The following is a 23841-nucleotide window of genomic DNA, read 5'->3' as shown; positions in this document are numbered from 1 at the left end:
GGGCCAGCCCTTTAGAATCTAAAATCTAAAGAAAGAAAGAAAGAAAGAAAGAAAGAAAGAAAGAAAGAAAGAAAGAAAGAAAGAAAGAAAGAAAGAAAGAAAGAAGGGTCGAGAGTCAAATTATTAAAGGAATCAAATTCTACATGCCAGTTACAAAATTCTTGGTGCAGGCTTGTAGCAGAGATGGAATAATCCGCTGTCTTGTAAGTTGTCTCTGGCTCACTTCCTCTTTTAGGAGGGCTCATCAGTCCTTCTGGGCCCGGTTCACAGGAAAGACGCTCCCAAAGTGATGAGCTGGAATGACGACAAAGAAGGAGGAACCCCTTGGGTGCTTTTTATACTCTTGCCCATGTTCAGAGAATCCAATTGCTCTCCTTGGCTACGACTACACTGCCGGGTTTTTTTGGGCAGAAGATATATAAATCACGCTCTCCTTTGCATATCTTCGGCCAATCCCTTTTGCAGAAGAGGTTTGTCAGAAACAAAACCCTTTTGCTCAAGATCCCTTATTCCTCAAAAAACGAGGTTCACAGGATGTCGCGGAAAAGGGTTTTTTCCGACACATGGCCCCATCTGCACAGGGCTTTTTAGCGGCAAAACCTCTTCCACAAAACGGATTGGCTGAAGGTATGCAAATGAGAGTGCAATTTGCATATCTTCTGCTAACACCGCCCCCCCCCCTTGTGTGAAAGTACCTCGGTGACGTAGTGGGGGGCGGTCTGCTTTGTAACCTGGTGTCCCCACCGAGCTGCGCTGGGATGTGTGATTCCCACTGATTCACCCACATGTGGATTGGCTCAGCCTGAGCAGTTAACAAGGCTTTTCCCAGAGGGAGAGACAAAGGAAGGGAGGTGGAGACAGCCACCTGGCTGGGGGGCAGGGCCTGGGAGCTGGGCAGCCTTAGCCGGACAATCATGAAGAGACGGGACTAAATCGGGTACTGGGGGGTCAGGGGCCTGTGGACCCCACCCCAAGGGGGGTGAGGCTGCCTGCCCCTTACTCCAATGTCCACAGCGAACCCGGGCTGGGCTGTATCTCAGAGAAGCAATAAACCCTCCCTATTCTACCGGCTGGCGGAGTCACGTCTTGCTGCGGACAGGGGTGCAGGGTCGGGGGTTCCCGACGCGCCGTCACAACCTCCCACAACGGACTTTGTCCCATGAGCAAGTGGCGTGTGCATGCAAGTGTGGCGACGTGGGGATTGTATCCGCTCCGCTCTGTCGCAGGTGAGTTCAACTGTTCTATAGTAACCCCGGGTATGTGCCTCAGTTTCCCAGGGCACTGCACTAATACTTGGATGGGGGAAGCCATCCCAGCCACAGCAAGTACGCAGTGGCTCATCCCTTCGTAACCTGAGCCCAGGAAAGAGAACAAAAGGCAGAGGAGAGGTTCAGGGGGCCAGGCTGTCAGGCTGAATCGGTCTCAGTTGGCTTGGGGTGCAGGGAGCTGCTCTCGGCCCCCTCTCCCGAAGCTGGATGGTCCTGCCTGCTCCTGGTTCCAGTGCTGACAAGTCTGTGCTCCGCTGTGTCCCGGCTGACTCATATACCATCCGTCCTCCCTGCTGGTTGAGGGCCCCCGGCTGTGGACCGAGGCGCAGGGCCCTGGGACTCCCCCACTCTTGGGTGACAGTACGACCCTGCAGCAGTTGTCCCGGGAAAGTGAGGCACACACATGGGGTTACTATAGGACAGTTGAACTCCCCTGCAACAGACCAAAGTGAATACAATCCCCATGGTGTGAACGTTCACAGCAAAGTTCTTCCAGCGTGGACTGGCAGCACCTGAGGTGCATTGTCAGTCAAGAGCTGCTCCTCACTTGGCCAGCCGCCCTTTCACACTAGGTGGGCGACGCCCGGTGATCATCTCCCAGGAGCGAACATCTGACCTACAAGTACAGAGCCAAGACTCCTAACTTCAAGTCCAAAGCTGACAGATGCACATGAGCCGTGTACACAGAACCGGCGAATCGCGAGCTTCCGAGAGACGCCTCACGCGACGCACTTAGCACAAGAGTCGGCGCAAGCGCGGAACGGGGGGTGCAACAACGGTTTGTGTGTTCCCATCACAACCCAGTGATGTCACAGGTCGCTGGCTGCTTGAACCCGGCATGTCACGGGGGAAGGGGATCTGCACGGAGCTAGCGACCAGACCCAGAGATCTCCTGGCTCCCGGCCCACCTGCCCCGAGTCTGCAGGGCACACAGAGCATGAGCTCTCCTCACCCCCGCACAGAGACTCGGCGAAGCTACGAGCTACGTGACGCGGGGCCAGGCTGGCGGTCCCAGGGCTGCCTGGGTGTCACAGGGACTGCTGCTTATTTTGCCTCCAACAGATTTGGCCGGCAAATTAGAGACAAGAAGTGTGGGATGCAGGAAGGAATGAGCCATCCCCGGCTTCCTGGAGGTGCAGCCACCAGCCGAGTTCCTCATTCGGGGCTCAGTGGAGCCGGGCACCAGGGCGTTGGTGGAAGCGCTGAGGGGACCCTCACTGCCCATCATGGCATCTGCTCTCAGCATCCTCTTCCTCGGTGAGTACTGGAGATACCCAGAGCGTGTGCCCATGGGGGGTCTGAGACCAGGGCGTGTGCCCATGGAGGGGGGGAGGGAATCTGAGACCAGGGCGTGTGCCCATGGGGGGTCTGAGACCAGGGCGTGTTCCCATGGGCGGGTCTGAGACCAGGGCATGTGCCCATGGAGGGGGGGAGGGAATCTGAGACCAGGGCGTGTTCCCATGGGCGGGTCTGAGACCAGGGCATGTGCCCATAGCAGGGATCAGAGACCAGGGCGTGTGCCCATAGCAGGGATCAGAGACCAGGGCGTGTGCCCATAGTGGGGAATGGAGACCAGGGCGTGTGCCCATAGCAGGGATCAGAGACCAGGGCGTGTGCCCATGGAGAGGGGGAGGGAATCTGAGACCAGAGCGTGTTCCCATGGGGAGGTCTGAGACCAGGGCATGTGGCCATGGGGGGAGGGGAGTCTGAGACCAGGGTGTAGGGCAGGGGTAGACAAGACCTGGGTGAGATGCCGAGGGCCGCACTCTGCCATGACCTTAGTGGCAGGTGCAGGTCTGGGATGGAGGTTGGTTGCCAGAGGGAGGCGGGGGCAGGGGATTGGGGGCCCATAGTATGCTCCAGCTCGCAGCGTTCACACACCAAAGGGCCCTGGCGTGGGATCCACTTGCTCAGGGCTCTGGCCCCTAACGACCCGTCTCCTCCCCAGGCTGCTGGCTGGCGGGGCAGAGCGGGGCGCGGGGAGGTGAGTACCCCTGGGGCTGGGGAGACTTGATTGTGAAGGGGGGGAAGAGCTGAACCCTCCCCCCAACCTCAGTCCAATCTCCTTGTCAGGGCAGTCGGGGGTGACTCCGGATTGACCCGGGGGCTGAGATCGGACCCAGCCCGCTGGGCCCCATGCGGGCAGGGAGGTGTCTGTGACCCTGGCGCTGCCCCTGGGCCTGGGCGCGAGGGGCCGGTCACAGACACACGGGAGGGGCTGGGCTCTCCCCAGCTCACTCCTATTTCTGTGTGAGCGCAGAGCCCCGAGTCTCCATCTCCGCCAGCCCCGGCGAGGTGATCGCCCCGGGGGGAGCCCTCACCATCCGCTGCCGCTGCCAGTTCGGGGGCCGTTTATTTCTGTATAAAGACGGAGCCGAATTCCGGGAGCTGTATCCCGCCGGGGACGGGGGCGAATTCACCATCCGCAGCGCCAGGCAGGAAGACGCAGGGAGCTACAGCTGCGAGTCCCGCGCCGGATGGTGGCTGTTCCAGTGGGCGTACGACTCCGACACCCTACACATCAGTGTGGCAGGTGAGGGGCCCGGCCCGGCGCCCCCACCCCGCGCTGGGGGAGTCAAGGGGGCACTCGGGCCAGGTGCTGCCGTCAGCCCAGCAGGGGGCGGGCGCCGTGACCGTGCCGGGGTCTGTCTCACGGCCTGTCCCTTTCCCACTGCAGAGACCTACTACCCCAAACCCTCCATCTCCCTGCGCCCCAGCAGGCGGGTCGCCCTGGGGGGAGCCGTGAACATCTGGTGCTGGGGCGGGCCCCAGAACATGAGGTTCCTGCTGTCCAAAGAGGGGACCCTGCACGCGCTGCAGGAGGTGGAGCCCGCGAGGGACGTGGCCGGGTTTCCCATCCGCAACGTGAGCCGGCAGGACGCGGGGAGCTACCGCTGCTATTATCGCACCCCGTGGGACCCGGCCGTCCGGTCCCGGCCCAGCGACCCCGTGGAGCTGGTGGTAGCAGGTGAGGGGCCCGGCTCAGCATCCCCACCCCCGGCTGGGCCCTCAGGGGGTCGAGGTCCTGACGGGACGCTCAGAGGTGGGCTCTGTCCTTGCCCGGACAGGGAGCGGGCACCGAGCCGCTGGGGGGTCCCCAGACAAGCGGCCACAGCAGCCGCTGCAGATTCAGGGCTGAAGGAGGCAGGGATCCCTGCCCCGGGCGGAGCTGCAGGTCAGAGGGGCTTTCCCAAGGGGCTGCTCCCCCAGACTTGTCCTTTGGGGACACATAGGAGTCAGGTCCAGGGGCTGCCCAGCCATCCCCAGCCCTGAACACACTCCCCCCCCCCGGGCAGTTATAGCTCCTGGAGGGCGAGGGGTGGGGGTGGGAGAAGGATTCGTGTGTGTGTGTGGGGGGGGGGTTGTTAGGGACTTAGGAAGCCCCCCCCATGCAGACAGTGGTCTACCCCAAGCCTGTCCCATTCAGCCCTGTCCCCACATCCCCCCATCCCCTTGTGTCCCTGCAGCCCCTGTCCCCAGACTCAATGCTGTCACCCCACACTCTGCATTCAGAACCCCAGTGTGTGACCCCCCCAGCAGCCCTGTGGGCCCCTCCCTGTCCCAGCCTGGCTCCATGGGCAGGTGCTGTCAGGGACGACTGGTATTTTCGGGGGAGGGGGGGGAAGGCCCATGCAGGGAGGGGACATGTGGGGCATCCCATTAGGCAATTAAAAGTTTGGTGGGCTCACAGGGGGACGGGGAACCCGCCGAGGGCTACCCCGGGTCACCTATGGGTGCCACGAGGAACTTCTACTGCTGGGGAAGTTCTGCTGCCCTGGGGAGGCCTGGAAATCCTCCCCCCTCCCCCGTCCCACCCGCCGCCCGCCAAAAATACATTGTGCCCCAGAAGTGCTGCAGTTCCGCCTCTCGCCACCAGGGGGCGCGGAACGGCCCGCGGAGCTGCAGGCAGCCGGCTGCTCTGGTGCCATGGCGCCCTCTGGCGGGGGAAGGCGGAACTGCAGCACCGCCGGGCCAAAGTGTATTTTCTGCGGGGTAAAACCAAAGCGACGCGCGGGGCACATGAATTCTGCGCGTCCTGGGGCTGCCAACCCTCCAGGACTGGCCTGGGCTGTCCAGGAGTGAGCTGGGCAGGCCCAACCCCTCCCCGTGTGTCTGTGACCCTGGCGCTGTCCCTGGGGGCGTGCGAGGGGTCGGTCCCAGACACACGGGGAGGGGTTGGGCCTGCCCAGCTCACTCCTGTCCCTGTGTGAACACAGAGCTCCCTGCGCCCAGACCCTCCATCTCCGTCAGCCCCAGTGGGGGGGTCGCTGGGGGGGCAGCCGTCACCATCCGCTGTCCATGGCGGTGCCGGGGCAGGAGGCTGTGGCTGTGTAAAGATGGAGTCGGAATCCGGGAGCTGGACGTTGCTGGGGCCGGGGCTGAATTCCCCATCCCCAGCGCCGGGCGGGGGGACGCAGGGAGCTACAGCTGCCGATCCCGCTCCACATCGGAGCCGCCCGACTGTTCGGAGCCCAGTGACGTCGCCTGGGTCTTTGTAGCAGGTGGGGGGCCTGGCCTGGCACCCCCACTCCCAGCCCTACAGCCTGCCAGACCCCCAGGGGGTCTCCGGGCCCAGCTGAGGGGACCCCTGGCCAGGGAGCGGGACGGTCTCCCTGGGGGGCTCCCAGCCCATGAGTTTGGGGGCTCATGAAGGGGGGACCCTGCCCCCAGGGGACTTTGGGGTGTCACTAGACCTGCCTGTGCCCCCATTTCCCCTCGTATGAATGGGGAAGTCGCTTTGCAGCCCAGACAACTGATGCCGTAACAAACACCGGGTCATGGGGCGAGCGGCCCCGGCATGTCAGCCCCTCCCCCGGGGCCGGGTGCTCGGTCCCCCCCCCTCCCACCTAACGCTCGTTTCAATCCCACAGAGGGAACCGACCTGGCTTGGCCCCAGCAGCCGGATCCCCCCACGACGGCGCCGCAGGGAGCAGGTGAGCGGGAGAAATGGAGCAATTCACCCCCAGGCACAGGGCTCCTGCTCAGACACCCTCAGGGCCATTCGGGCCTTTGGAGAGGGCCGGTCCCTGCAGAGAACCGACGGGCTCAGCTCTTCTGTCGGGGGGACGGACAGACCCGGGGGACGCCCGGCCGAGGGGCAGTGGGGATGTGGGGCCCGGGGAGCGCAGGGCGGTGGCTGGACGGGTCCGCAGGAACTCCAGGGGGGAGTGAGCCCCCCACCCAGCCAGGGAAGGGGCCTCACTCCCCTGCCCCTGCTGCCTCGCTGGGAACGGCCCTGAGGTCAGATGCTGAGAGCTGGGCTGGGGGGGACCAATCTCCCCAACAGACACTGGTTCTATTCCCGCAGGGGGAACCGACCCGACCCAGCCCAGAGTGGCGCCGGCTCCCACCCGCCCGGGCAGCACACGGCCAGGTACCGGCACTGGGGGGAATCACCATCAAACCCTGGAAACAGCCACGCAGGGCCCAGGGGCTGGGACAGGGGACGTGGATCTGGGGTGGGTGGGGTCCAGACACCACAGGCAGGTGCTCATTGACACGAGGGGGGGGGGGTAGACCGACAGCCCCACCGCCCCTCCCCCACTGCCAACTCCCCTGCTGCCTCCTGCCCTGCAGGTCAGGGAGTGGGGAAGGGTCCGGGGGAGGCGCAGGTTTGGGGGCTGGGTCCTGCTGGGTGCAGGGTTACTGGGGATAGAACCCCCCTTCTGAGCCCCATGCCACCCCCCGGCAGATGCAGTTGCCTTTACCCACAATTCCCTCTCCTTGCCCCCCCCCCCAGTGGATTCTCAGGGGATCCCCCACCCACCCCCATAGAGGTCCTGCTGCCTCTGGCTGGGCCCGGCCACAGTGGTGTGGGCGTGGGGGAGTGAGTGACGTCCCAGCCTCCTGCACGGCCTAGCTGTGTCTGGCAGCAGCCGTGACGCCTCGGGGATGGGCTCCTAGCAGGGTAGACAGGCCGGGCACAGGTGCCTGTGGAGAGCACAAAAGGGTCGCTGGGGGGCTCAGGGGACAGGTCACCCACCCAGGCACACCAGAGCAGCAGGACACTGCCTCCCCATGAGGAGTCTGGCCCCAGGGAGACCCCAGAGCCATGACACCTGGGACACCCCCAGAGAGGGGCCAGGCTGGACCTGCTGGACAGGACTTGGTGGCTCCATTTCTGGGGCTCCGCCAGCTGCCGATCTCCCTGTCCCAGCACCGAGTGACTCTCCCCTTCCCCCACAGCAGCCCCTCCGGAGCGTCCCGATTTCACCCACAGCAACATCGCCCGCCTGGGACTGGGTGCCGGGGTCCTGCTCGCCCTGGGGCTGATCCTGGCTGAGGCCTATTGCAGCCGCCCGAGGGGAGCAGCCTAGGTGAGGTCATAGAATCATAGAATAATAGGACTGGAAGGGACCTCGAGAGGTCATCGAGTCCAGCCCCCCGCCCTCAAGGCAGGACCAAGCTCCGTCTACACCATCCCTGACAGATGTCTATCTAACCTGTTCTTAAATATCTCCAGAGAGGGAGATTCCACCACCTCCCTTGGCAATTTATTCCAATATTTGACCACCCTGACAGTTAGGAATTTTTTCCTAATGTCCAATCTAACCCCCCCCGTCTGTGCCCCGTGCTCCCCTCAGGGGCTGGCCCAGGGCGACGGGGGCCCCTCTAACCCACCGTCTCTCTGCGCCCCCAGGAGCCTGGATCCAGCATGCGGGGAAGAGACTCTCCCGGGGACGAGCTGCTGCCCCTCGGGGGGCTGAGTCCAGTGTCCCGCTCAGCTTTGTCGTCCACGAGCCGAATGAGTTTTGCCTTGTGCGCCGATATTGAGGTCGAGGGCACCTGTTCGGACGTGCGCCGCCAGCGCCCAAGTTATTAGCCAATACCTGATGTACAGGGACAGGATTTCAAAACGCTGTGGAAGAGGGACCCTGGAACGGGGACACTCACACGGATCCTGGCTTGGAACGTTCATTGAATGGGACGTCCAATCGGAAGAGCATTAACGTGCCCAATTTTCAGTAGCCAACGTCCTCTGTTTATAGCCCCTGCTAGACCCTCCCCCGGCTGGGCGGCCTCCTCAGTTAAGTCCAGCTCTCCTTTCCGGGGACTGTTCATTGGCCTTTCTGAGCGAGGGTCGGATACACTCTCCTAGCCAAGGGCTTAGTGAATATTTCTCTGCCGGCACGCTGGCTCTCAGGGCTCCATTTCATCGTGGAGCAGAGGTGACGTCAACCCAGGATCGTAGAATCGTAGAACCCGGGGGCTGAAAGAGACCTCAGGAGTCATCGAGTCCAGCCCTCGGCCCACAGCAGGACCAGCCAGAGAATTCTAGACAGTTCTTTTAATTTAGGACCTATAAAAAGCCAACCGTCAGTAGATTTATGGACTGTCCGTAAAACAGTAGCTGAAATTGGCCATGTCTGTAAGAACAGTAGGTGTCCGTAACTTTCGTAAAAGTGCAATAAAATTTCAAAAAACAACAATTACTCGATTGCATTTACATTTAGTCTGTGCTGCTTCAGCCATTTTACTGCAGGCAGCTTGGCCCAGCCAGGCAGGCGAACGCCGGGGGCTCCCGGGGCCTCAGGCCAGGGGCCGCGTTTCTCTGATAAAACACATTGTTGGCAGGAGGGATGTAAAATCCCCTTGAATCAGAGAGCGGGTTAAGTGCAGCTCCTGAGCGGTTAACCGACTAGAGACAAGGTGGGTGGGTGGGTGGGAGGCGCCCCAGCCCAGCTGGAGTGAGGGGCTGTGAGCAAGGACCCGGCCGGCAGCAGGACCCCCCAGAACGGATGGGAGGGGAGGGAGCAGAGAAGGGACAATTGACCCATCTCTTTTAAAAGTGGGGATCCCAGCAGCAGAGCTCACAGACGGGGCTGTCCCTTTAAAACGGGACGTCTGCTCCCCCTGTGGATTGCACCTCGATGTAGACGCCTGGGTGCAGGGTGATTTCGCCGCTGGGCCCCCAATGTCAGGGAGTTGGGGGGAGCTAGCTGCGGGGGAATTTGAGGGTTTTGGGGTGAGGCCGTGCTGACAACGGCCCCGTATCGCTCGGGACACCCCGTCTGTTCACGGCCAATGGCCTGTCCCACTCACATCAGCCCTGCCGGGCGCCGGGCACAACAGGCCGTTTGCTTTGCCACCGGCTCCCGCCGAGGACACGTTGGTCCGTGCGCAGGACACCCCGGCTCGGGAGCTGTATGCGGCGCCTGCCAATGGCAGCAAGGCCGACCTGGGCCTGCCCACAGACGGGGCTCGGTTCCCAGCTGGTACCTGAGCCCGGCCACACGCCCACGGGCAGCGTCTCCCTCAGCCGGGGGCAGGGTCTCTGCGGGGGCTGGGCAGGTCCCTGGGTCTCTCCCGGCTGGTGACCCATTGGGGGCCTGGGATGGAATTTCTCTGCCTCTGATTTTCCTTTGGACCTGGTCTGTTCAATTCACACCCTGAGAAAAGACCCTTAGAACCAGGCGTTACAGTGTAAAGACACCATCCCCACTCAGCTGTGGCACAAGGGGCCGCAGACCCAGGCGTTCCCCATCATGCCCGCTCCTCGCACGGTGTCAGGGCTCGTGTCACACATGGGCAGCTTTGCAGACTGGGAGGGAAGGCAGCAGAGTGAAATCCAGCAGAAGCAGGAAATGACAGTGACCAATTCCCAAACACCCTTAACTCTGCCCCTCGTTCACATGCCAACCTTTACTTGCATGATCACCCATTAATTTTGCCTACATGGGTCACTGGCCACTTGAACCCAGATGCTAAGAAAAGCTGCGGGGAGGGAGGGACATCTGAATAGAGATCGTGATTCGTGGAAGACGGAAGAATATCGCCTGAGGTTTCCTGGCCCCCAGCCTGGGGCACCTTCCTCATGCTGGCAGGGTGCGTTGAAGGGTGTCGTGTCCCCCTCCACCACAGAAACACACACAAGCTGGGGCTGCAGGAGGCCTGGCCAGGCTGCCGGTCCCAAGGTTTCCTGGTTTGTGCAGAAACTTGTGCTCACTGCGACCACCCTAGATTGCACCTGCAGATTAGGGCCAAGGTGAGAAGGACAGAGGAAGAGACAAGGCGTCATCACCTTCCTGTCTCTGCAGCCACTAGCTGAGCGCCATATTCGGGACTGGGTGCAGCTGTGCACCAGGCGTGGGTGGCAGTGCGGAGGGGCCCCTCACCGCCCCGCCATGGCGTCTGCTCTCACCGTCCTCTTCCTCGGTGAGTATCGGGGACAGCCAGAGCGTGGGCCCATGTGCTGGGTGGATCTGAGACCAAGGGGAGCTGAGATCTGTGGGATCCACTTGCTCTGAGATCCGGCCCCTAACGACCCGTCTTTTTCCAGGCTGCTGGCTGGCTGGGCAGAGCGGGGCGCAGGGACGTGAGTATCTGTGGGGCACGGGGCACCTAGGAGAGTTTCCCCAGGCAAGACGAGGGACCTGGACTCCCTCCCACAGCCAGAGGCTGAGACCCTGCCTGGCTCATTACAGGGATGGGCACCACAGCAGGAGGATTCATCTGCACCAAAGCCCCTCCCCCCAGGAAACACTGAGTCAGCCCCCCCAGCGCCCCACCGCTTTCTCAAACGGCCCAAACATGGGGCAGCAACCCGCCGGGTAGATCCCAATTCGCCCTCTGGCTGCCGCGGGGGCAGGGCTGGGGAGAACCTGGAGAGCTGCAGGAGTCAGGGGCTGGAAATCTTTCCCCTAGTCAAAGGCATAGCGAGGGTGTGATGTGCCTGGGGGCTAAGGCAAAATTTGCGCCCACCCCGCCAAATGATGGGGCCCCGAACCTGACGCACAGCTGAGCCCAACCTGGGAGGAGTGGGGGGAGCTCTTACCACATCTCATCCGACCCCCTCTAGTTTGGGGTGGGTCCCGCATGCACTAACCCTCTGGCAGAGGTGGAGGGGGTCGGGCTGGCGGCAGAGAGGCAGGGAGAAGGTAGCTCCAGCCAGTGGCGGCGGGCAGAGGAGGAGCAGGTGAGAGGGATGTCAGGGGAAGTGGAGGGGGACTATACTGGCCCCTCACTAGTGTGGCACCCAGGGGCCACTTCCCCTCCCCCCACACCCTTCTCACCACACCACTGTAAATAATCCACCTCTTAGGATAATTATTGTTCAATGCATTACTTATTTTACTAACTACAGACATATTAATTATAATGTTTTGTGGTTTACATTCTGGTAAATACTTTTTTCTCTTTAATTTGTTCATATCCCATTCTCATTAGGTTCATGTCTTCTACATAAAACATGTCCAATTCTTAAATATGTAAGTTTTATAAAACTCGAGAGAAATTAATGTTATACAACCTAAATGTGAATTTCATCACTATATTTCATTCAAGCATTTGAATGAAACCACTGTTATATTGCAAATGAGTAACACATTGCTTTAACGAATAAAAAGTTAAAAAGATTCTGAGCATATAAAATGTATTGTAATAGAGAGGTAGCCATGTTAGTCTGATCTTGGTAAAACAAAAAGAAAAAAAGTTATGTAGCACTTTCAAGACTAACAAGATACCTAACAAATATTGTAAGCAATCTGTAATGCTTTCTAACTGCCCATTTACTTACCTAGATAACCTAATTGTTTTTCATATTATTGCACAGCAAAAAGCTACACGAGAGTTATGAATGTAAGGGCATGTCTATACTACAGCATTAATTCGAACTAACTTAATTTGAATTAGTTAATTTGAACTAAGCTAATTCGAACTAGTGCATCTAGACCTAAAAACTAGTTCAAATTAGCGTTTTGCTAATTCAAAATAGCATGCCCACATTGAGTGGACCCTGAACCGAAGTTAAGGCTGGCCGGAAGCAGTGCCAGCAGGGCATCAGGTTAGGACTTAGAGTGTGGAGCTGCTGCCTCAGGCTAGCCGAGGGCTGTGCTTAAAGGGACCCGATCTCCACCCTGGACAGACAGTTCTCAGGGTTCCCTGCTTGCTTGTCTACCTCGATGAGGGACAGCACAGCAGTCTTGTCTTGGAGTGCCCTGAGTGCTCACACTCGGCACATCACAGCACTCGGCCATCAGCCCGGCTGCACTTGCTGCAGGCTGCCATCTGAGGGGGTCAATCGAGGGGCTGCAGGAGAGTTTCCACCCCGAGGAGCCCGCAGAGCCACCCCAGTCCTCCTCATCGGGGGCTAGTACCCGATTCCTCCCTCACATCCTTCCACTTACCCGTCCCTAAACCCCCTTCCTGATGTACAAAATAAAGGACACGTGTGGTCAAAAATAGAAACTCTATTTAACAAAACTGGGGGAGACTGGGAAAAGGAGGTGGGAGGGGGAAGAGAGAGGGTGGGAGAGGGGAGGGGGAAACCTGGGAGGAGGGAGCTGGAAGGGGGAAGCCAGGGGAAGAAGGAGGAGAGGAAGTATAAAATTATGGTACGCCATATCTTCAGTACTGTGTACGGATGTGGTCTCCTCACCTCAAAAGAGATGTTTTGGCCTTGGAAAGGGTTCAGAAAAGGGCAACTAAAATGATTAGGGGTTTGGAACAGGTCCCATACGAAGAGAGGCTAAAAAGACTGGGACTTTTCAGCTTAGAAAAGAGGAGACTGAAGGGGGATAGGATAGAGGTCTATAAAAGCATGAGTGGTGTGGAGAGGGTGCATATAGAAAAGTTCTTCATTAGTTCCCATAATAGAAGGACTAGAGGACACCAAATGAAATGAATGGGTAGCAGGCTTCAAACTAATAAAAGAAAGTTGTTCTTCAGAAAACAAATAGTCAGCCTGTGGAACTCCTTGCCGCAGGAGGCTGTGAAGGCTAGAACTAGAACAGAGTTTAAAGAGAAGTTAGATCAATTCATGGAGGTTGGATCCATGGAGTGCTATTAACCAGGGGGTAGGAAGGGTGTCCCTGGCCTCTGTTTGTGGAAGGCTGGAGAGGGATGGCACGAGACAAATGGCTTGGTCATTGTCTTCGGTCCATCCCCTCCGGGGTACCTGGTGTTGGCCACTGTCGGCAGACAGGCTACTGGGCTAGATGGATCTTTGGTCTAACCCAGTACGGCCATTCTTATGTTCTTATGTTCTAAGCTCAGGGCTCAGAGTCGGGGGGCTCACTGGACCACCTTGATTTTCATGCAAACCTGCAACTGGGTTTGCATGTGGCCTTTGGTGGCCAGGCTGGCAGCTATCCTGCCCTAGACGGCCACTTTTCTGTGCCTAGTGCAGAGGTCATGGATGAGGTCCACGATCTCCGCACTAGAGGGAGCCGCCAGCCTGGTCCCGGGAAGAGGAGGAGGGCTGGGTGGCAGCGGGTGGGCTCCGGGGCTGGGAGAGGGGCAGAAGAGTTTCCCTGGTGGTGCCCAGAGTGGCCACTGGGGCAAGCTGGGGAGGGCTAGCCTCCCACTAGTTCAAATAAGTGTCTACACAGCCCTTAATTCGAATTAGCGGAGCGCTTAATTCGAACTAGGCGTTAGTCCTCGTAGAATGAGGTTTACCTAGTTCAAATTAAGCGCTCCGCTAATTTGAATCACGGCTGGCTGGGCTGCTCTGCACAGGCATCAAGCGCCTGCCCACAGCTGGCTGCTGTGCTCACGCCTCCCCAGCGCCTGAGGAAGAAACGTGTGGCAGCAGCGACACTGGTTCCGGGACGCAGCCATTAGGTTGTGGGGTGGGGAGGAGGCATTGGGTTAGAGCAGGGGTGTGTGTGTGCTCTGGGGGAGCAGAGGGGAATTGGGTTAGCACGGGGATATGGGAGTGCCTGACTGGGGAGTGGAAGGGGATTTTAAAAAATATTTTGTGTTTTATTTATTTATTTCCAAGTAAAATCACAAAATGTATATTAATTTTATATCAAATAGATGTCCATTTTTTGCAATTGCGCGAATAATTATGTTTATGCAAAATTTCAAACTTACAATTTGAAGTGTCTGAAATTTTCACAGAAGCCTGTTCTATTTGATTGATCATGGTCTGTTCTTGTTTTTATTTCAACAAAACAAGTTATGTATCATATAAACAATTTCAAAGTACCTTACATTTATATTGAGATTACAAATTATTTTATGAGTAAATAACAATTTTACACATCAGATGATGTATTATATTAAAACAAGACCTAACACAATTTGATCAAATATGCCTAAAACATAACCTATCATAATAAATCCTTATAACTTTCCGACAGAAGTACATTTTCTTTGGTGTCCCTGAAAGTTATCGGTTTTCATTTGTGTGACCCTCAGTGGGCTTCAAGTTTGAAATGCCGGCTCTACATGTTTGTTAGTCTTTAAAATGTAGCCAGACTATTATTTTTAAAGGTTTTCCTTTTGTCATAAGGTATATTTATTTTTAAAAAAATTATAAGTAACCCCAATGCACCCACCTCTCCCCCAGCGCCAGGCTCCCCCAGCGTCCCCCCATCCCAATGCACTCACTCCTCTCCTAGATCCAGCCCCCCCCAGAGCCTCTCATCCCAAAGCACTCACCCCTCCCCCAGAGCCGGGCCCCCCCATCCCAATGCACTCCCCCCTCTCTCAGAGCCAGCCCCCTGGGCCTCCCATCCCAATGCACTCTCACCACCCTCCCCCAGAGGCACTGCCCCAGGACCCTCTATCCCAATGCACTCACCCTTCCCCCTGAACCAGGCCCCCTCCCACACCGGGAGCATCCCCCCATCAAATCCTCCCCCCCTCAGAGCCAGGCACCAGAGGAAGGGACGCGGGTAGGGAAATCTAACCTTTAAAGTGGCCGCTGCTGCTGCCCATCCCTGCAGCCTCCACTGGCAGCAGGGAGAGCCGGGGGCATGTAGCCGACTCCTGGGTCTCTGTTCAAAAGCGTCACATGGGCCAGAGCAGCGTGCGCTTTGCTCCCTTTGCCCCTCGTGTCTCACCCTGGCTGTGGCCGTGGGGCTGGGCCTGCACCCAGGGCTGGGTGAGGGGGAACCCGCTGGGCCCCAGACGGGCAGAGGGGGAAGCAGGCGGCCACGGTTTGTGTCGCCCCCACTTAATGCCGGTTTGTTTGTGTGTCCAGGGGAGCCCCACAACAAACCCTCCATCTCCGCCAGCCCCGGGGGGGTGATCCCCGTGGGGGGACACGTCACCATCCGGTGCTGGACTGAGCAGCGGGGCTTGAGGATCCTGCTCTACAAGGACAGGGCTGAGAAATATCTGAACTACAAAGACCCTGCCGGCTCTGAGGCTGAATTCACCATCCCCATCGCCAGGCGGGAAGACGGTGGAAACTACACCTGTCGCTATAGCTGCAGGACGGGAGCAGCTGGCTACTCAGTGTCCAGCGACCCCGTGCAGATCATGGTACTAGGTGAGGGGTTTGTGTTGTCCCCACTTAATGCCGGTTTGTTTGTGCATCCAGAGGGCCCCCCCCCAAACCCTCCATCTCCGCCAGCCCTGGGGGGGTGATCCTCGTGGGGGGACACATCACCATCTGGTGCTGGACTGAGCACGAGGCCAGGACGTTGCCCTCTCCAAGGATGGGGATGGGCCCTGTTCAGATCACAAAGACCCTGCTGGCTCCACGGCTGAATTCCCCACCCCCAGCACCCGGCAGGATGACGGGGGCAGCTACCGAACAGGCGGCTTCTCAGCGCCCAGTGCCCCAGTGCAGATCAGGGTCCCAGCAGGTGGGTTCCCAGCCCCTGAAGTGGTCCCTGGAGGTGGCTGGGGGCCGGAGGGGCAGATCTCAGGTGGTTCCCTGGATCCCAGCGGAGAACCTGCCCCTGCCCCGTTGCTGACACTCCAGGCTGGGGCCGGGTGCCGGGGCCGGACCGGGGTCTGTCTCATGCCCCGTCCCCCTGCCCCTGCACAGACCAGCTCCCCTGAACCTGACACCTCCCAGCGCCCAGATGGGCGAGGTTGCTCTGGGGGAGCCGTGACCACTCGGTGTGGGGGTCAGCGCCGGGGTCTGCAGTGTGTCCTGTACCAGGCGGGGGCCAGGCAGGCAGCGGGAGGAGGGGGGCGGGGACTCAGCTGGGTGGAATTTCCCACCCCCAGAGCGAGCGGGGCCAGCAGAGGCAGCTCCAGCTGCTACTGTCACCCACTGGGAGCCGCACCCGGTGGGAGTCCAGCGACTGCGGAGCAGGTGGGGACAGGTGAGGGGCTCCCAGCCCCACTTCCACCCAGAGACAGGACGCCTGGGTTTGGAATCAGAGGGAGAGTTTCGGGGAAGTTCTGTCCCCTGCCCACCGGAGGTTGCCCCTGATTGTGGCCAGGCCAGAGGATGGAGCCGTCCCCCTGGGGTGGCCCCAGAGCTGGGGGCTGTTGTTGGGCTGGGAAATGGCCTGTGGCACCTGGCCCAGCTCTGAGGGAGTGGAAACCAGCCATGGAGCCGTGGCTGGGCAGGTCCAGCTGCTCGCGTGTGCACCCAGCGCCCTGGGTCCGGCTCCTCTGCCTGTCTCCTGTGCGCAGATCCCAGCCTGCCCAGACCCTCCGCCTCTCTGAGCCCCACTGGGGTCATCGTCCCAGGGGCAGACGTCACCATCCGGTGCCACGGACCGCGCTGGGACGTGAGGTTCTTTGTGCACCAGGCTGGAGACCTGACCCGGCCGCGCCCCATGGACCCTGCTGTTGACTCTGGATCCTAATGATGGGGCTGTGAAGACAGGATAGGGGAACCCAGTCCAGGGAGGAGGGACCAAGTAACATGAGGGAGCAGCACCTGGAGGGAGTCCAGCAACAATGTAGCAGGCGGGGGCAGGTCAGGGGCCCGCCTCGGCCTCTGAGCTCCCAGCCCCACATCCAGCGGGACCTGTGTGTGGGAGGGTGTCTCTGCACCCAAGTTTCATTCATGGGTGGTGTGGGGGGGGGGGAAAGCCCAGCTGGAGAAAGCCAGACCCAGCCCTGCCCCTTCTCCCTGAGGCCCCGCCCCTGGAACCAAGCCCCGCCCATTCCCAGCCTGATACCTCCTGGCCATCGGGAGGGGCGGGGCTGAACTGTGGCTCCACCCCCATCACTCCCCAGCGAGTGGGGCAGGTAACCAATTTGGGGAAGTCTCAGAGCCAGGCTCTGCCCAGAACCCAGGGACCAGCCAGGGGGAGCCCAGAGCAGAATTCACCCCCCACCCACCTGGACACCAAAGTCATAAGAAACGCCGGGTCCTGGGGCAAGTGGCCCAGTCTCTGGCACCGTTTCAGCCCCTCCCCCGGGGCCAGGTGCTCGGTCCCGTCCCTCCCCCCCCCCAACGCTCGTTTCAATCCCACAGAGGGAACCGACCCGGCTGGGCCCCAGCAGCCGGATCCCCCCACGACGGCGCCGCAGGGAGCAGGTGAGCGGGAGAAATGGAGCAATTCACCCCCGGGCACAGGGCTCCCGCTCAGACGCCCTCGGGGCCATTCGGGCCTTTGGAGGGGGCCGGTCCCTGCACAGAACCGACGGGCTCAGCTCTTCTGTCTGGGGGGACGGACAGACCCTGGGGATGCCCGGCCATGGGGCAGTGGGGATGTGGGGCCCCGGGAGCGCAGGGCGGTGGCCGGACGGGAGCACGTCTGGGGAGGGACGGACAGACGGACTCAGACCGTGTCTGCGTGAGACCTGGGCCCCAAATGCCGAATCCCGTGTGGTTCCCGACCCCCCTGGGGAGCTCAGAGCCAGTCTGGCCTGGGGGAATTAGCGCCCGGGTGGGACCCAGCCCATGGGGCAGCCAAGCTCCCCTGAGCTCTGTGGGGACGGGGGGCTCCTCCCCCGCAGTAGGGACACCGCGCCCAGACCGGCCCGCAGGGACTCAGGGGGGAGTGGCCCCCGGTGGGCAGGGACCGTCCGTGTGTCCTGTGTCCGTACAGCACCGAGCACGCGGGGCAGCTGGCCCAGGACAGGGCTCCTGGCAATTGACACGCGTCGTTAGGGATTGTGGTTCCGGTTTCCATGGCGCCAGGCAGGGTCTGTGTCTGGCCGAGGGTCTGGCTGGGCCGATCCTCCCCGTCCTGAGATCCCGGGGGGATGAGCCGGAACGAATCCCCGGGTCCCGTCCTCTCCCAGGGAAGCGGCTCAGCCCGGGGAGGAGCCGCCAGTGTCAGATGGGGGGGGGGGGGTCTCTGGGTAAGTAGCCACAGACACGAGGGCTCCAGCTTTCTCACCCCACCCCCCATTCCCCCGCAGATGCTGGTTCTCCTCCTGCAGAGGGAACTGACCCGACTCTGCTGGAAACTCCCTCAGCCCCTTCCCCCTCCGCGACAGACGCTGGTTCTACTCCTGCACGGGGAACCGGCCCGACTCTGCTGGGAACTACAGCAGCCCCGACCCAGCCAGGTACCGGGGCTGGGGGCAGGAAATCCCCCTTGGCACCCTTAGAAACAGATTCATGCTGCACCAGGAACTGATCCCTGTGGGAGCCATGAACAGCTGCTGGGTGGGACGGGGCGGATCCCTCCAATGAATGACCTGTCTGGGCTGAGGCCCGCTGAGACTCATTTCATATTCCGGGGGGAGGGGGGGGGAAATTTAATAGACAGGTGCCAAATTGGCTTGGTGAGTGCAAGTCCCAAGAGAGGTTCCCCCAGCACAGCTCCTGCCCGGGTGCCCCCCAGACTAGGGTGCTGAGCTGCAAATGGGCCCTAGAGAGCCCCCAGCATGGGGCACAGCTCAGAGCGTATTCCCCTGGGAGAAGGGGGATGGAGAACTCGGGATAAGGGTCCTGTGTATCCCGTCTGTCTGCCTGACTCTGCAGAGAGCCTGGGGGAAGGGCTCAAAAGCAGGGATCCCCTCCGGAGGAGGGTGCCCAGCAGGGTGTTGACCCTGCGACCTTCCAGCCCAGAGAGACATGGAGTTAACACTTGTACCCACCCATTCACAGTGACATGTTCACTCTGGAACCTAGTGATGGCTAATGGAAAGACAGCACGCTTATGTCTTCCACTACTGATTGCTTCAGCAGAGCACAGTTCTTCCAACAATCTCAAAGGCCCTTCCCAGCCAAAATCCCTTCCCCATTACTATCCCCCCACTCCAGTGATCCTTGTGCCAAATTCCCAAGACAGGGGCGGAACCCAGGGGTCTGGGTTGTGGGATCTGGGCCCAGCTGGCTTCACAGAGCATCTGTGGTACCTCCCCCCTGTCTCGGCTCACAGGTCGTGTCCACACTTGGCCCCTTGGCTCCTGGGCAGAACCCCCCTCTCCAGGGTGGCAGCCCCCCACTCCACTTCAGCCTTTTCTCAGGGAGTGCACTCCAGTGTGGCAACCCTCTCTTGGGGTGCCCACTTTTACCTGGGGGGTCCACCTCTCAGGGCCTCCCGCACGCCTGTCTCTACAGTGAGCCCCTCGGGGGGTCCATTCTCTCTGGACCCCCAGAGCCTCCACTCTGAGAAGGAACAGCGCCCCCCTGTTCTCTAAACCAGAGCAACTATCAGCCAGCACAAAACAGAAGGGTCTATTGAGCTTGGAACACAGCAAGGGGTCTCTCAGGCCAGTAGGCCTGGACCCCCAGCCCTCATGTCAGTCTCTCCTGCACCCAGCTGAGCCTTCCCTGCTCGGCCTTCAGTCCCCCCCAAAAAAGCCCCCGGTCGCCCAGCAGAGCCTCCAATATCCCCAGCAACATCCCCTCCCCCGTCCATTGTCTTCTCCCCAGGTAAGAGGGTCCCCTGGCCCCTCGCTTCTCCGCCTCCTCTCCATCCAATGTTCTCCCCTCGCTGGGATCAGCTGGGCCGGTTGCCGGGTCCCTCTCTGCAGCCCATTGTCCGTCCTCTGGCCAGAACCGACTGTGTCCTCCAAGCAGGGTCGGGGTCACCAGGGTCCCACACACCCCGGCTCCAACTCTGGGCTGTTCTCGGAAACACAAACTCCCCCCTTTGTCACATTAAGCCAGTAACTTCTGGGCACTGAGTGCCCCCCTGTATGTAACCCCCCCTTTGAATCTCCGAAACTCCCCACTTCCTCACACCCCCCTCCCACCTCTTTCCCCCTAGGGCAGCCCCTGCCATTGGCAGTGAATGTCCCAACCACTCCTACCCAGAATCACCTCTGCTCTTTCCCCCCTGCACCAGCCCCATTGCTTGGGTCCTGGCGGGGGCGGGGATGGGGCAGCAGGTAACGAACCAGCCGCTCACGGCCTCCTGCTGCTTCCCAGGTGAATCAGGATCAGAACCGAACGGCGCCATCGTCGCTGGGGTGATCGTGGGAGCCGCCGGCCTCCTCCTCCTCCTGCTGCTCTTGGGCTTCCACCACCGCAGACGCACCCGAGCCCGTGAGTGTCCCAGCAAGGGAAGGGTTAAACCTGCTGCTAAGCAGGGCTGGGAAGGGGCAGGGCTTGGAGGGGAGACAGGCCGGGAACCCAGGGGTGGGGCAGGGGGCTCAGCAGGGGGCGTTGTCCCCTGGCTCTCAGTGCTGGTCCCATGCCCCCCGGGCAGCACTAGGGGGCGCTGTGCTGCACAGTGTGGGGCGGGGGGCTCTGTAGAGGCTGCGGGGTGTCTGTGGGAGGGGCTGAGGGGGTCGGTATGGGGCACAGGGATCTGTAGGGGGCGCTATGCAGCACGGAGCGGGGCTCAGACTGTCTCTCAGCAGCAAGAAGGATGGGGGGGTCAGGGCTGACAGAGTGTGTGTGTGGGGCGGAGGGGCAGGGCTGGCACAGGGACCCGGGTCGACTCGTGGACAATTCTGCTTTGTGTCTCTGCAGGGGAGGGATCAGCATCGAGGCAGAGCAGGTGAGACCCCAGTTCTGCCCCCCCCCATCTACCTGCCTCAGGACTCCTGGCTTCTCTCCCTGGCTCTGGGAGGAGTGGGGCCTAGTGGTTAGAGCCAGGGGTTGGAGCTGGGAGCCAGGGCTCCTGGACTCTGTTACAGTCTTTCTCTCGCTTTCTCCCTGCAGGGAATCCGAGGCTGCAACTATAGTGTGTAAGTTCGACAAGAGGGGGTGTCTATGGGGCGGAGAGGGAATGGGAGGGGCAAAATGTCCCCTGGAGGGCATGTTGATGTGGGATGCAGCCCTGGCTCGTTCTGCATGTTTGAGGGTGACCCTGCCTTGCTTCGTGCCTCAGTTTCCCCATAGGACTAGTGCCCCTGCCCCTCCCCGGTGTGCTGGGGGCAGGCAGGCCAGTTTGCAAAGGGCTCGCATTGGGGCTGCGGGGTTGGGTCCAGGGCCTGATGTGGGCCCAGCCCCTCACCAGGGGGGTGTCTCTGTTCCACAGATGCACTCGTGGGCCACAGGAAGCAGCAGGATGTCCCGGTAAGTGCCCCCCCTCACAAGCCCCTCCCCTCGCCGCCCCATGCCAATGCACCCTGCACCCGCCCCCCCCCCCATCTGGGCCTGCATAGGTTTCACTAGGGCCATGATGACACCGTCCCCACAGCCTCTCCTGGGCTCCTACATCCCCACGGACAGACACCGACACTGGGGATCTGCTCCCCTCCCCCCACCCCGGTATCGGGGAAGAGAGGAGGGGGCCGGAGGCCCAGAACACAGAGAGTCAGAGCCTGGCCCTGCCCCCCACATTCACCCTGAGCCCCTCAAAGCTCCCCCCAAAGCTTTGTGTGTGTCTGAGCTTTGCAGGGGCCAGCGGGACTCCGTGGGGGCAGGTGCGAAGGGGGGGAGGGGCATTCCCTGATTTCTGCTGTGGGGCTCTGGGTGTCAGGGCCAGGTAGTTGCATGTGTGCACGTGTGTGTGCGTGTGCTGCTGTTGGCACACACAGTGACTCTCCCCTCCTAGCCCCAGGAGCCCGACACCGGCGCCGAGGGACTCACCTACGCCGAGCTGGATCGCCAGGTGCTGCAGGCAAAGCGGGAGGCCCAGGCCCCTGCTCTCGAGCCCATCCTGTATGCCACCGTCAGCGGGAGTCAGGGGACCACACTGCTACCCCCGTAGACTGAATCTGGGCAAGTCACTGAGATGACGGGGCAGGGACCGTTGCCCCCAGGGAGTGACGCAGTGACCCCCCCAGGAAACAAGTTAATCTTATGGTCTTCCCATAACCCCTCCCCTGAAGCTGGTGCTGCCCCACCTAGCCGCACAGACCCACACCCTCCCCCTTGGACACATGCCTCAGCTTCCATACCATGGGCACACCCCCTGGTCTCAACCCTCCCTCCCCCATGGGCACCCGCCCTGGTCTCAGATCCCTCCCATGGGCACACGCCCTGGCTGTCTGCAATACCAACCGATGAAGAGGATGGTGAGAGGAGATCCCAAAATGGGGCAGTGAGGGGCGCCACCAGCACCCTGGATCTGAGCCCCACCCACCCCAGATAAGGAGCTGAGCTGGTGTTTTCAGCCACAGGAAGCCGACCCTATTTCATCTCTTCCTGCCTCTATCCCGCCTTGTTGCTAATCTGCAGACAAAATCTCGTGTCGTTAAAGTCATCAGAGGTCTCTGCAAAACCGAGGAAAGCCTGAAACTATCAGCCTGGCCCAGAGCCTTGTAGCTCCAGCTTGGCCTTGTCTCGGTGGAGAGGGAGGGAGGGTCTCCTTCGTCCTGGGGAGGGTGCACCAGGCTGGAGGCTAGGAGATCACCAGGTCAGATATTCAGGCTTTGCCTGACCATTATTTCCATGAGGATTTTCTTTCCTTCCTTGATTCAAGTGGCTGGTAACTTATGTAAATAAAATTAATCCCAAATAATGCAAATATAGGTAGGTGTCCTAAGGCATGTGAATGAGGGGGCAGAGTTAAGGGTGTATGGGAAACAGTAAGTGGCATTTCCTGGTTTTGGAGGCTTTGATTTTTCTCCAGCGGCTTTTGAAGATTCCCCTCCCCCTTTCTTTCGTTCTAGATTCAAGTGGATGGTGTCTCATGTAAATACAATGAATCTGTGATCATGTGGTTAAGGGAAGGTGTCCTGAGGGATGTTAGTGCGGGGCAGAGTTAAGGGTGTTTGGGAAACAGGAAGTGGGATTTTCTGGTTCTGGAGGGTTTCGGCTGCCTGTGTGTGGTACGAGCCCTGGCCCCATGCAATAAGAAACTCCTGGGTTTGCAGCCCCTTGTGCCACAACTGACCGGGGATGGCAGCTCTACCCTGTAATGCCTGGTTCTAAGGGTCTTTTCTCAACCTGGGAATTAAATCTGGCAGGTCCAAAAGAAAACGGGAGCAGGAGAAATTCCATCCTGTGCCCCCATTGGGTCTCTAGCTGGGAGAGACCCAGCCATCTTCCCATGCCCTCCACAGAGGCCCTGCCCTACCCTGCCCCAGGGCTGCCAGTGGGTGTGTGGCAAGGCCCCTTGAGAGGGGCATGACACAGCCTGTGTTTGTGCAGCCGCTGGCTAGTTGGCAGAAGGAAGCTGGGGGACAGGAAGGTTTGACTCTGTCATAACCCAGAGTACTGGCTTGGTGGCTAAGGGGTTAACCCTCCCTAGCCAGGTGAGTGGTCGGCCAGTAGAGATGCAAGTAGGAATTTCAAACTGGGACAAAGGAATTTTTGGTTTTCCCTCCTTTGGCTCTGGGCAGCTGTTTGTCTAGATACTGAGGGACTCTTCACCATCTGTAAATTGGGCAAAGTCCAGGTAAATCCGTCAGGTTTTATTGTTTTCTGGTTTGGGAATTTGGATCTGATGTCTGTGCTGTTAGAAATTATTGTTTTCTTCCCTTCTGCATCTAAGTCCTGAGCCCATGGGAATCCCCCATGAGTTTATTAATTTGTGTTTCGTTCCATCCAGTCACCTTAATTATGCTTGCAACAGTCGGATTGTTTTGGTAATAAAAGTTCTTTCTTTTTTATTAACCTGGTTTGGGTTCATTT

The 23841-nt window shown here is 59.9% G+C and overlaps 2 protein-coding genes across 3 annotated transcripts; both read left to right on the top strand.

Moving 5' to 3' along the window:
* Positions 1-817: 817 nt before the first annotated feature.
* Positions 818-17845, top strand: LOC142825587 (leukocyte immunoglobulin-like receptor subfamily A member 2). 2 transcript variants are annotated; one of them, XM_089770341.1, is made up of 8 exons: positions 818-2525; positions 3217-3252; positions 3529-3801; positions 3946-4236; positions 6140-6202; positions 6577-6642; positions 7455-7585; positions 7909-8687. In XM_089770341.1, the coding sequence occupies exons 1-7, from the start codon at positions 2495-2497 to the stop codon at positions 7583-7585; spliced, it is 891 nt and encodes a 296-aa protein (XP_089626467.1). In that variant the 5' UTR covers positions 818-2494; the 3' UTR covers positions 7909-8687. The 2 variants fall into 2 exon arrangements, with proteins under 2 accessions (XP_089626467.1, XP_089626466.1); XM_089770340.1 differs by lacking the exons at positions 6140-6202; positions 6577-6642; positions 7455-7585; positions 7909-8687 and adding an exon at positions 17386-17845.
* A 2285-nt stretch (positions 17846-20130) lies between these two features.
* Positions 20131-23819, top strand: LOC142825580 (uncharacterized). The gene is made up of 5 exons (XM_089770355.1): positions 20131-20358; positions 20788-20815; positions 20980-21005; positions 21299-21336; positions 21818-23819. The coding sequence occupies exons 1-5, from the start codon at positions 20190-20192 to the stop codon at positions 21971-21973; spliced, it is 417 nt and encodes a 138-aa protein (XP_089626481.1). The 5' UTR covers positions 20131-20189; the 3' UTR covers positions 21974-23819.
* Positions 23820-23841: the final 22 nt, after the last annotated feature.

This window comes from Pelodiscus sinensis, chromosome 18 (genome assembly GCF_052426305.1).
Source record: "Pelodiscus sinensis isolate ZL-2025 chromosome 18, ASM5242630v1, whole genome shotgun sequence".
Lineage (NCBI taxonomy): Eukaryota > Metazoa > Chordata > Testudines > Trionychidae > Pelodiscus > Pelodiscus sinensis.
This window is presented reverse-complemented; position numbering and strand designations above follow the sequence as displayed.